This window comes from Bidens hawaiensis, unplaced genomic scaffold, assembly GCF_021521415.1.
Source record: "Bidens hawaiensis isolate Kalapana, Puna unplaced genomic scaffold, B.hawaiensis_p1.1 tig00003015_1, whole genome shotgun sequence".
NCBI classification, from domain to species: Eukaryota; Viridiplantae; Streptophyta; class Magnoliopsida; order Asterales; family Asteraceae; genus Bidens; species Bidens hawaiensis.
The window spans coordinates 711,698-725,104 of record NW_027491162.1 but is presented as its reverse complement, the minus strand read 5'-3'; the positions used below and the strand labels follow the sequence as shown (position 1 = coordinate 725,104).

At 43.9% G+C, this 13,407-nt stretch overlaps 1 protein-coding gene across 1 annotated transcript in view; it reads left to right on the top strand.

Moving 5' to 3' along the window:
- LOC143622040 (uncharacterized) overlaps positions 1-13,407 on the top strand; it is a 29,199-nt gene that overhangs the window by 3,520 nt on the left and 12,272 nt on the right. The window contains exon 3 of the mRNA XM_077093292.1: positions 11-121. Coding sequence (XP_076949407.1) covers positions 11-121 — 111 coding nt within the window. The remainder of the gene's footprint in view (positions 1-10; positions 122-13,407) is intronic.

Sequence of the window (13,407 nt, the reverse complement as noted above, 5' to 3'; positions counted from 1 at the left end):
TTTGTATCAGATATCAGAGTATGATGTAATTGAAATATTAGAGAATGTATGCAATTTGAAGAAGCATGAAGCGGACTGGATATTGAAAATCGATATTGTAGAACAAGGAGATAGATTGGAGGTAATAATTGTTCTCTTGATTTTTTTTATTTGGTCATGCTAATCATAATGTATGGAAAACTGGCAATTCAATAGGGTTTACATGAAAATAGTTGGCTTTATAATACTGTTGTTTGTTAAGTTGTTGATAATCAAGATCACAAGATGTACCGCCATCTACCTTGTTAGAAGGAGATGTTAAGCATGTAGGTCTACTTTTAAAATTTGGTGGATTCTTGAAGTCTATTTCAATCAATGATTTAGCTTCAAGACTTGCAAAAGATGGAAGCTTTGATAAAATATAATGGTATAAATTGATAGCCTTGATTCCATATGATATTTTGGATAGGTTTCTTACCTTTTGGAATTTGGCCAATTGGTACGGTAACGCAACACGAGAATATCAAATGTTCAAAATACTGACTTACATATACACATATTGAGTCAGGAATGTAGACTTTAATATTTGCTACTAATTATATGCTGTTTTCGCTTTTCCATTTTTTGAGTCTCAATTACGCGGTACAATATTAAGATGTAGTTGTGGATAATGATTTTGAGATCCTGAAGTAGAGAACGAAGTTTGTGAAGAAACACGGATCCACTCACCGGGTATGGGTCCTGGATCCAGTGAGTCCACAGGGTACAATACGATAATTACTACCACGATATGAGTAAGGCTTCCTAAAGTCCAGTGACCGGAACCTGCAAAACAGACACCGTGAGTCTCGTTACAGGAAGGACAAGAGGGGGGGTCTTCCTATAATCACCCTCCTGCGTGTGAATCAGTAACGTTCGTAATGAAGAAAGTACTGATGTATAAAGACTAAATGTAGTCAGAATATATGTGAGTGAATGAATACCTCATATCGTTTGACAAGGTATTTATAGCCGAAGGATAATGGAAGATGATTGGGGCAACTTTCCTCTTCTAGAAGATCTTTGATAACCTCCTGGACACGTGTCTTCTTGTGATAGGTTGGGCTATACGTCCCATGTGCATGGGTATAACAACCTGGACACGTGTCACCAGCTGATAGGATGGATCGCACCCTGACCATGTGCACGGTCGTGTCACCAGCTAATAGGATGGATCGCACCCTGACTATGTGCACGGTTATAACAACCTGGCCAGGTGTCCTTTGTTAATTGGTTAGTATGTCACATATTCCCCAAGTAAGAATCATGAGACTTTCTTCTAGAAAGTATTTGAATGGTGACAGCTGTCCTACTGGCACTGTCCTTCAGTTATTTGTGCGAACATACGTCCTGTCTTGCGGATGACTATTGAGGACGCCAGGATGCTTCTGCGAGTGTTATGAGAACGTTCCTCCTTACTCGTAACATGCGGGTGGTCCAAGTGTCCCGCTGGCGGTTTATAAGAGGGTTCTCTATGACCAGCGGGTAGTATTTAAGGGTATTTGGGTCCTTTTGGTACCCTACCTCTACAAGTCCCCCCAGTCCAGTGTTTCTTCCGCATGAAGTCTTTGTGCGGGTGAAATTTCTGAACTTAATGTATGTTTTGGGGATTTTTGTTGTTCGGAGGTTAGGTAGAAAATATTTTCTGTTGTATGGATAGTCACGAAAAAGGACAAGTTGAGCACTCGCAGGCGCGTGAACAGATGATGGAACGTTTTTGACAGCTGTCACTGTACCCGACTGTACAACGTTTTCTCTTTTTCGAATTCCCCGCGTGACGTGGCAGTCATTAGTTGGTTGGTGTTTTTCTCTCTCTACTGTTCATATCCCATCGCATTAATTGCGATGGGTATAAATAATGGGAGATATCCTCTATTTGAAGTTTTATCGCCTTTTATTCTCTAACCATCTTTGCTTTCTCTCTGATAAAGTACCGATCTTTCTTATATACTTTCCTTAAATCTTTCTATAATGTCGAATATTCAAACTGAGGTTGACGAGATAGAAGCTTCATGGGATTATTCTGAATACAAGAAATTGCTGGAGACTTATGGCATTCCACCGGAGTGGGGGCCGGAATTTCCAGCCCCTGGTTCCATAGCCAGTTTTCCACCGCCTGAGAAAATGGCTGTGTATGCTGACTATTTCGTTCATGGGAATTTCCGTTTACCCATAACGAAATTTTTCTAGAGGTTTTTAACTAGGGCTGTGCAACGGTTCAGAACCGCGAGAATCGTACCGGAACCGAAAACGAGTGAAAAATAGAACCGGAACCGAAACCTATTATAGTAAACCGGTTCGGTTCTAGAACCGCTAAAGCCGGTTCTCGCTAAGCGGTTCTGGCTAGAACCGATTCGATAATTTATTTATCAAATGAGTTATGCAAACTTTGCAAATTGCAAAATAAATTTATACAATTGTATATCTTCTTTCACGGTAAAACTAATTTAGATTACAACATGAACATCCGTTGTTAAAACATAAGTGTTGAAGTTAAATAAATCATTAGCAACGATAGATTAATAGAAGATCATATTAATTTATATTAAATTACCTTGATAGCTTAGATCAAAATTGATCATGGTTGCTAGTTCTTGAACGTAAAGAAAGAAGATTTGAATTAAAAAATGATTGAATGGATGCCGGTTAATAAGTTACTCTATAAAAAATGAGGATTGGTAAATTTATTTAAAACGTTTTGAATATTCCGGTTCTTCGGTTCCAAGTCTAGAACCGCCGGTTTTACCCGGAATCGTACCGGGAACCATTTAAAACAAATTCTAAGAACCGAGAACTGAACCGGTACACACTTTAGCGGTTCTGAGGCACCGGTTCGGTTTCGGTTCCTCGGTTCTGGCGGTTCCGAACCGTTTTTTGCTCACCCCTATTTTTAACTGCCTATGGGATCCATTTATCCCAACTGCATCCGCGTGCTATGATGCGAATTCGTCATTATGAATTTATATGTATAGCACGAGACATGGTGCCTTATGTTGATCGATTTCCGGTTTTTTATCGTCTTGCCAACCGGAGCGGTTGGTATACGTGTCAGGGATTTTCCGATCGAAGCCTTGGGTATGAGGTTGAAAAGTTGTCCACTGACTGGCATAACAAATTCTTTTGGGTGTCTGAGGATGTGGTGCCTCTGTCAATGGTTCGCCGGCCAGTAAATTCCGCCCTTCCTGACGTTGTTACCGTTGCTCATGAGGGCCAAGAATGGTACCGTGTACTCACAATGGAACCGACACCCATGCGAGCCTTACCGGTAGAAGCTCTTGTTTGGGCGGGCATGAGCCGCTTGTGGCCAACATAATTTATGGAGCCCATTTTTGTAGATTTGAATGAGCGTAAGTTTCCGTTTATTGTCTCATTATTTGCTTGAATATTTTGATAATTTGTTTTCTATCTTTTTTCCGGCTGAAGCTCTATGTTCAATGCCTTTTTGAAAACAGGGGTTGTGTCCGCAAAAGTATCCGTGAGGCAGGGGACCAACCTATTCTTGAGAAAACTAAGTCCCAATTTTTGTCAAGTGATAGTTGCCATCTTATCGTCAAGTGATGACGATGGTAACGTTTCTATGTCTTCTGCTTCCGAAGAGGAAAAGGATTTCGATACTTCTGAACCTTCCTCTGTCTCACATTTATTGGCAGAATTGGAGCAAAGGAGAGTTTTCTTAGCCTCCCAGACGGGTCGTACGAATGAGAAGGCTGCGGACACTGAGGCGGGACCGTCAAAGAAAAAACAGAAAATACACCGTCCCAAGAAGCCACAGTATAGCCTTGCTGACCGTCTTGACACTGTTGAAGGTACATGCCAGCCTTTAAATACTGTATTATTATTTTTTTATTAGTATTTTGCTAAGTATAAATCTTGTTGTGTAGATCCGTTGATTTTTAGTGAAGATATATCTGAGAAGTTATCAACACCCACTCCTCATACTGAAAAACCATCGTCCCCTTTTTCAAGGGGAGGGGCGGAGGATAAACCATCTACTCCGCCTGATGCTGCTAACGTGGAGGATCAGCCAACTTTCCCCCAGGCTGGGGTTACTGTGGATGAGGAGATGCCTACTCCTCCGATTGATATTTCAACGGGGTTCCGGACGATCAGTCCGGCCGTGATACCCCGGATTTCAAGTCGGAGAGCTGTGACTTATTCGGCGCTATATCACAATTCATTCATTCTCGGGCATAGCTGTTCACGAAACGTGGCATGGGACATCTGTCGGCGGCGGGTTAATTCCGAGCGAGAATCAATTAATCCCCCAAACCGGGGAAGCTTAAGCGGAAATGAAAGAGTAGGGTGAAGGAAAAGAAAAGGGGGGAAGCAACAATAGAGGTGCAAGGCTTACAGAAGTACCGAAACAACCACAATATGCACCACTTCCAATTGAAAAACAAATTTTAGTCATTTATGCAGCTGTCAATGGATTCTGTGATCGAATGCCACTAGACAGAATTAGAAAGCCTCAACCAGAACCACATTCCTTTTGCGTGCGGATGTAGCTAAGTGTCTGACTCTATTGGTCATAGTTTCCTGCTGTTGCGGCCGGTGCTCGTTTGCACGCGCGTGAACCAACCCAACAAACAAGGAAAGGATGGTCCCTGGCTCACTAGTAGGTGACGAGGGGATTAAAAAAAGGGCTCATTTCACCTACCCATGCATTCGTTCGGATCCATTCTTCCTTCTTTACAGGCGGGACTTGACGTTTCACAAACAAAGTAGGTTTTTTATCCCTTTGCCTGCATCAGCGGAAAATGGGAATTCATTGATAATGACGGGGGGCTACTCTTCTAGAGTACAGGTAATTTGGCTAGATCGTTTTGATTATTTGTTTCAAGGTTGGGGGGTGGTAGTGGTGATCAGCAAGACAGTCCTACTGCTGAAGAGGATCATATTCAGACTGACGAGCTTCCACGCCAACGTCCTCCTCAACAGTCTTCTTCCACCCCGGCTCGCCTTAAACCCTCGGGCTCCCGTTATTACGGGGATACGGGCTTGGGTGACAAACACGAGTTGTTTGTCCCTCCATGGGGCATTACCAATGGTTCTCGGTTTTCTTAACCGAGAACTTGTATGGAATTTGTTGAACATTGCGCACCCTCTGCTGAGATGGTATATCAGCGTGATCTTTCCCGCCACGACCTTCATACAAATGTTGTTTACCATTTGGCTAATGCTCTGGCCGGTAGCCAAGAGGTTCTGAGCGAATGTCGTACTCTGGGCGGGAAGGTGGGGGAAGCTCGTCGGGCGGCCGAGGTTGCCAAGAAAGAAGCTGAGGAGCAACGTATTGCTGCCCAGACCGCTAAATGGAAACAGGCTGACGCGGAAAATGCTCTTAGGAGTGAACAGGGCCGTAATTTTGAGGCTACTCGCCGATGGAAAGAAGCCTGTGAAAGGTAAAATTCCAGTCGAGAAGCTGATCGGGCGAGGGCCCAAAAGGATAAGGACGAGTTGGTCCGTGTTCAGGAAGCCAATTTAGTATTGGAAAATCAAGTGGCTCTTCACGGTGCTCGAATCCACGATCTGGAGGAGGAACTGAAGTTGCAGAAGGAGCGGGCTGAACTTAAGGATCAAAGTGCTGTTGAAATCCAGACTGCTTATGATTCCCTCCTCCAAGCTCATGAGGAAGCTATCGCGGAGCCAAAGGAGTTCCGAGCGCGGGCCGAGCGTGCCGAACAGGACACTCAATGGTTCCTTACTCGGGGGGTTGATGCTTTAAGTCAAACTTTATCACTTGTTGTTTCACTCGTACCTTTTGATATTGGGAACTTATGTTTTTGTCTTAACAGGTTGTTCGCCATATCAAAGGAGGTAAGGACCTAAATGACAGCTTTGCCAATGCGATGTCTGCTTCTTCCTCACTTGGGCGTGTTGTGGGCTTTCATGAAGGGATGAGGTATGCTCAGAGCAACCACAGATTCAGAGATCATCCTCTTCATGGAGTTGATGTCAAGCAAGCCCGAGTTACGCGGGTTAAGGAACATGATGACCTAGTGTTTCCGCTTCAGCAAATGCTTCCGGAGTTTGCATCCGCAGATGATGGCCTACAACTTTTGAAGGCCTATCTTGGGGAACACTCCGAGGATGATTCTTCGGAATATACGTCTGTGAAGGCTCCGGAAGACCCGTCCGCTGCAAACCCTTAGGATAGATTTACTGTTTCTATAACTTGTAAAAAGTTTTCTTTCCTTCTTGTAATGTTTTTTGGATCATTAATGAAGAATATTTCTTTTGACTTCTTGTGTTCTTTTTACTGCTTTTAATATCTTCTGAGAGGAATTTCCTGAATCTTTCAATTTGTTGAAATATTTGAAAGTTTTGGATAACTATAGTGACGTGGCGGAGAGAGAAAATTTTTGAGGGTAACTGACAAGACGTATATGACGCCGCCGACAGTCTGTTTTCACTATCTTGAATTTCCCGCCTGACGTGTCAGTCATCTGTCGGTCCGCGGTTTCTCTCTCCTATGGCGCTTTATGGATCGCATTAATTGCGATGAGTATAAATATGACCTTTGTGGTTTCCACTCAATCTTTATCACTTTTAGATTTCTTTCAAACACTCGAGTTTTTCAACCTTCTCCTAGGTTTCTTCCCTTTTTCTGTGATTTCTTCATCTTACTGTTATTCCGATGGCTAAAGAAAAGAAGAGTACCCCTACCATCGACGAGGTTGCCGTATGTCTTAAAGAAGAAGACTATAATGATGTTGTCAATGTTTATGGATTGACGACGAGTGGGAACCAGAACTTCCTGCTAGTGGTTCTATTGCTACTAGTCCGCCTTCAAAGAAAATAGTTGTATACATAGACCACTTTACAACAGGGAACTTCCGGATTCCGATTACCAAATTTGTCCAATCGGTCTTGACAACTTATAGGATTCATCTTTCCCAGATCCATCCCTTCGGGATGTTGAGGATTCGACACTTCGAATTCTGTTGCCAGACCCACGACCTTGAACCGACTGTTGGCATGTTCGCCGTTTTTTACAAGATGACCTTCCGTGACGGATGGTACAGCTTCGCGACTGTGGAGAAGAGGGTTATAGGCACGGAATGGCTCCGTAGCCTCCATGGCTGGAAACCTAAATTTTTCTGGATCCGAGAGGATGTTATTCCTTTCGCGATGCATAAACGGAAGGCGAAAGAGGCTATGCCAGTGGTTGTGGCCTCCGCCCATGAAGATCAGCCATGGTATCAAACGCTGATCTCCACACCGACTCCCATGCGCCCAATCCACGAAGGGGCAATGGTGAGTGCGAGGATGAGCCGATTGTGGCCATTTCCAACTCTGGAACCGTACTACGAGGAGACCAACAAGAGTAAGTTTGTTGTTATCTCTGTTTTGTCATTAAGAATTTTCTAATTTGTTTTCTTTCTTTTCGTAGGTGAAGGTTCCGCCTTTAGCACTTTGTTGGATCGCAAGGGGGGAATGATGGTGCGCCGCCCAATCGATAAAAGGGATGCGTCCTTTCTTGAGCGCACCCGTTCTAATTTCGTGTTTCCCACAGCTTTCCGCCCGGAACCCAAAGTTTCCGAGGCGATGTATGTCAAAGGTGAGGCATATGTTAAAGAATGCATCCAGAAAGGTGAGGGCGCTTTGAAACCCAAACCTGTGACTGCTATTAGTTCCAGCGGAGTGATTGTGCTTTTCTCGTCTAGCGAGGAGTCGTCACTGTCTAGAGAAATATGTTCGATTGATGTTGACAAAATTACGGGCTCTATGCAGGTCTCACCCGTCAACGAGCCGCGACTATTCAATCATCGGGCCCAGATGATGCTGACACCACTGCAGAAGTTGAGGGTCCGGGACCTGATGATACTACTGCTGAGGGTAAACGCCAGGCCGTTGATGCGGGCGCCTCCAAGGCGGCGGGCAAGTGGAAACTTCATCCTGTAAAGATATTCCCAAGAAGAAGTCAAAAAATACCAAACCTTCAGCCTTGGAAGCACGATTGGAACAACTTGATGCGGAGGACCCTTCGCTGGGTATGCAAAGTTCCTTATTTTTTATCTGTTTTGAATTGGAATGTTTCTAACTCATTGTTAATGTTTTTCAGTGAGCCTGGATAACCTTTCTGAAGGTATTTCCGGTTTGAAGGATTCTCCTGTTCGTCCATCACAACCACCTCCTAACACCGTTGAGAATCCGGTCGTTGTGACGGATGACTCTCCATTGAAGAAAGAGGGGGATGACACAATTGATCGTACTAAGGTGTCACCCCATCATAACGTTTACCGCTTTAGGGATCAAGGGGGTGTGAGCACATTTCCATATGCTTCCCCGACTTCTCCCTCTCATTGGGAGGAAGATCCTACCCCGCACCAGCCTAACTGGTCCTTGCGTCGGTATTCAACATTCCGTGACGTGGACACATGTTTTGAATTTCTGGGGGAGTGTCTTCCTCATGGTGAAAAGGAGAGACGTCGCCTTAGTATTCGCCAAGAATTACTAAACTCTCATTCTTATTATTTGGCGAATACTATGTCCACTACTCATGAGATAACCAGAGATTGGTTGGCGATGAATGAACAATGGGATGAGCTGGCGGCCTCTGCTTCTGATGCTAAACAAGAAGCTCTTAAAGCTATAAACGGAGCTAGGGAGGCCAGCCAGGCCCAGGAGGCGGAAAAAGCTGCTCGGTCCGCTGCTGAGGAAGCCAGGATCGCTCTTCAAAAGCAGTTAGATGAACATGCCAAATTACTGGAAACCCTGCAGGCTGAATCAGCGGCCAAGGACAAGCGCTTGATTGATCTTAACGCTAAAAACCGTGATCAAGCCTTGAAATGTGCTAAACACAAGATGGAAATCAACCAGGCCAAGGCGGACCAAAAATGGTTATTGGCGGAGGCTATTCCCAAGGTATGTGCCTTATTCTCATCTTAAATGTTCCCAGTATTTTTAGAGTTACTTATGTGTAACTGTTTTATCAGGTCATTGCCGATGTTCGGGCTAGTGATGAACTTGGGAATTGTGTTGCTATCCTCCTCAAAGCTTCGAAGCAAGCTGGTCGCCAACTGGGCTTTAAAGAAGGTTATCAGTTTGGTTCCACTTCCAAGCTTCCTGAGGAGTACGTTTTGGCTGGTCAGGATACTGTTGCCATCCTTAAACAAAAATCAAAGGACTTTGATTCTTAGAAATTTTCTTTGGCGGAACAGATATCCGAACTTGCTGGCGAGGAGGATAGCATTCAGCGACTATTAGACTCTTCATGAACTTGATAGAAGTAACGAAGAAGAAGAAGAAGAAGAAGAAGAAGACCATATTGAAGATGCTGGAGGTAACGATGCGGAACACGAAGATGCCGCGCCATAGATAGAATTTTCTTTTTTCTTGTAACTTGATCTTTTGTTGTAATCCCATTTGTGTATATAAAGAAGTTTTAATTTTGCATCCGTTACACTTTGTTTATTTTGTCATAATATAAGTGTTTAGTAGGATCTTCTTTGTATGCCAATAAAGGATTACGTAATAATACAAGTCTCAAATGACTGAAATGAAAATTTTCATAACTAGGGCTTAAGCCAACTTACAAGAAATGAAATTACAAATGTTGTGAACTTCTAGTTAGGCGCGCAGACCAAAAGATAAACATACTAAATGTAGCATTTTCTCAGTTGGGCCCCATTCCAATTTCTAGGGACGTCTGTCCCGTCCAACCTTTCTAGTTTATAGGCACCTTTAGACAGAACTTTCTGTATTCTATAAGGTCCTTCCCATGTAGGGGCCAACTTGCCCGGAGGCTCTAGCCCTGAGCCTTCGTTACTGCGGAAGACATAATCTCCCGCATCGAATTCACATCTTTGAACCCGCGAGTCATAGTACTTTTGCAATTGTCGTTTGTAATTATGCTCGCGGATCGATGCCATTTCCCTCCTTTCCTCGAGGAGGTCGAGGTTCATCCGGAGCTCATGATCGTTATCTTCAATCATAAGGACTCTGGCGGATGGGATACCAATCTCGGCGGGAATCATGGCTTCTGTGCCATATGTTAAACTGAAGGGGGTTTCGGAATTGCTGGAATTCCTTTGAGTGCGGAAGGCCCATAGTACATGGGGCCGTTCGTCCACCCATCCCGTTCGTTTTGTTCCCAGCCTCATTTTGATTCCTTCTTTAATCGTCCGATTTGTTCTTTCGGCTTGACCATTCGCTTGCGGGTGGGCTACAGAGGTGAAGATTTGAGAAATGTGTAACTCTTTTAACCATTCTTGCAACCCACTGTCCGCGAATTGTGTCCCGTTGTCACTAACGAGCTCTAGAGGGAGGCCGGAATGGCATATGATGAATTCCCACAAGAATTTTTTAACACTCGCTGCTCTTATAGAAGCAACTGGTTTGGCCTCCACCCATTTTGTAAAGTAGTCGATGGATACTATCAGGAACTTGATACGTCCGGGGCTTCAGGGAAAGGTCCCATTATGTCAACTGCCCATTTCTGGAACGGCCAAGCTGAAGAGACTGGGACTAACTCGTTTTTTGGTCGAAGCGTGTTAGGAGCATGTCGTTGACATGAATCACACTTTCTGATTTCATGTACAGCATCCATATGCATCCCCGGCCAGTAATATCCGGCATTCATTATCTTTGCTACAACCATCCGCGGACCCGCGTGAAGACCACAAATGCCTTCATGAACCTCTCTGATTAAGTAATTCGCGTCCTCGGCATCCACACATCGAAGTAGTGGTCCGAGGAAAGAACGTCGGTACAAAATACCATCAAGAGTCTGATAGTTCAAGGCTTTGTGCTTTATCTTCCGGGCTGCTGCTTTTCCTTCCGAAAGTGCTCCAGATGACAAGTATGCCATAATGGGTGTCATCCAGGATTCTACTCCTGTTTGGATCACTAAAACCTGATGTTGCGGAACAGACGGGCGATCTAATACTTCAATGCGGATGTCCTTGGAGAAATGTTCGAAGTTTGTTGAAGCCAATTTACTGAGAGCATCCGCTGATTTGTTTTCACTTCTCTTTATATGAATGACTTTGTAAGAAAAGAACTGAAGCATCAAATCCTTTGCCTGTGACACATATGAAGCCATGATATCGTTTTTTGCTTCGTATGTACCATTGATCTATCCCGCAATAAACATGGAACCCACCCGGGCTTCTAAATGTTTAACCCTGAGCTTTTTGGCTATCCGCAAGCCTGCCAAGAAAGCTTCATATTCTGCCTCGTTGTTGGTACTTTTGAAGTCCAGCTTTATGGCATATGTAAACTCATGGCCTTCGGGATTGACCAGCCTGAGGCCTGCGCCACATCCCTCATTGCTTGAAGCTCCATCCGTGAATAAGGACCAAATTTGTCCTAATTCCGGAGGTGCTTGGGGTTGTTGCTCGATTAAACATTCTTTTTCTTTGATATGCGGAACTTCTGTCACGAAGTCTGCAACCACCAGCTCTTTGATTGCTGGCCTAGGTTTGTATTCTATTGCATGTTCACCTAGTTCGATGGCCCATTTGGCCAGTCGGCCAGATAATTCGGGCTTACTGAGAACATTTTTGAGCTTGTATCCGGTGAAAACATTGATAGGGTGCTCTTGAAAGTATCTGCGGAGGCGTCGGGCAGCATAGACCGGTGCTAAAACAAGTTTTTCAAGCATGGAGTATCTTGTTTCCGGGTCCGATAATGTTCTGCTGACGTAGTAGATCGGTGTTTGAATATTCTTTCGATCTGTCAGGAGGACGGTCCCAATGGCGATGTTTGATGCTGATAGGTATAACGTTAAAGGCCCCCCCGCACAGGGTGCTGTTAACGTGGGCAGCTCCATCAAACATTTTTTAACCTCCAAAAAAGCTTGTTCTGCTTCCGCATTCCAATTGAAATGTGCTTTCTTAAGGCAATTTCTTAGTGTTGAGATAAATGGGTAAGATTTGGCTGCATGGTTTTCCAAGAATCGATTCAAAGCAACCAAACGCCCATTGAGTGTCTGAACTTCCTTGAGGGAGGACGCGGAAGGCATGCGGGCTATAGCTTGAACTTTGTCTGGATTAGCTTTGAAGCCCGCATCCGTGACAATCACTCCCCGAAATTTTCCCTCTTCCATTCCGAATGAACACTTAGCTGGATTTAGCTTCATGTTAATACCTTTCAATGTTTCGAAAGTCTTTTCAATATCTCTCAGCAACTGATCTTCCTCAACAAATTTGATTACAAGATCGTCCATATACACCTCAAAGTTTCGACCAATTTGTCATTTAAATGCTGTGTACATCAATCGTTGATACGTGGCTCCCGCATTTTTTAGTCCGAAAGGCATCATTTTGTAACAAAAGGTGCCTTGATCGGTATGAAATGTTGTTTTGTTCTCATCACCTGCTGCCATGCGGATCTGATGGTAGCCTTTGTAAGCATCCAAGAAGCACTTGAATTTGAATGGTGCCACAACATCAACTTTGAGAACTATTTCGGGTAAAGGATAACAATCCTTGGGACATGCTTTATTTAGGTCATTGAAATCGATACACATTCGCCATGCCCCCTAGCTTTTGGGGACGATAACTGGGTTGGCGACCCAAGTTTGGTAACGAATTGGACGAATGATTCCTGCCTGCAAGAGGTCCTGGACTTGTTCATTCATTGCTTTTGTTTGTTCCGGACCCATCTTACGTTGTTTTTGAACAATTGGCACAAACAACAGGTTTACCTGTCACACCCGGCCCTGAGCGGCGGAAGCAGCCGGGCGCGCGCGAGTGGGAATTGATACTTAAGCACGGGCCATTGCAAACATTCAAAGTAAGATTTTCATTGCGCATGAAAAGTTTAATACAAATACATTACATTGTTTAAAAATTACATAAAAACATCCAAGTATAAAAATTGTTGAAGATTTCTACGCCATATCCCCATGCGCGGCGGGAACAACCACGCGCATCGAAGGGATATGGCGTAGAAATCTTCAACAATTTTTATACTTGGATGTTTTTATGTAATTTTTAAACAATGTAATGTATTTGTATTAAACTTTTCATGCGCAATGAAAATCTTACTTTGAATGTTTGCAATGGCCCGTGCTTAAGTATCAATTCCCACTCGCGCGCGCCCGGCTGCTTCCGCCGCTCAGGGCCGGGTGTGACAGATTGGTATCAGAGCACTGGTTATAGCGAACTAGGAAAAGAAGTTTTAACCTAGACTATAACCGTTGGGGAATCGCATGAAATATTTTTCAAAGAAAATATTTTCAAAAGAAACTATACACACACTTAGGAACACGGGTCACAGTGTCTAGTAAAATAATGATAACATTATGTGCTCAGAGTACATGCGCTAAGTCTGATATATTTTCACCCTTTTAAAGCAAGAATGCCTCCAACTAAAGCCAAAGGAATTACCATGACACCCGAGGAACTCGCGGAAATAATCGCGCAAGCGATCGCAACACATGAG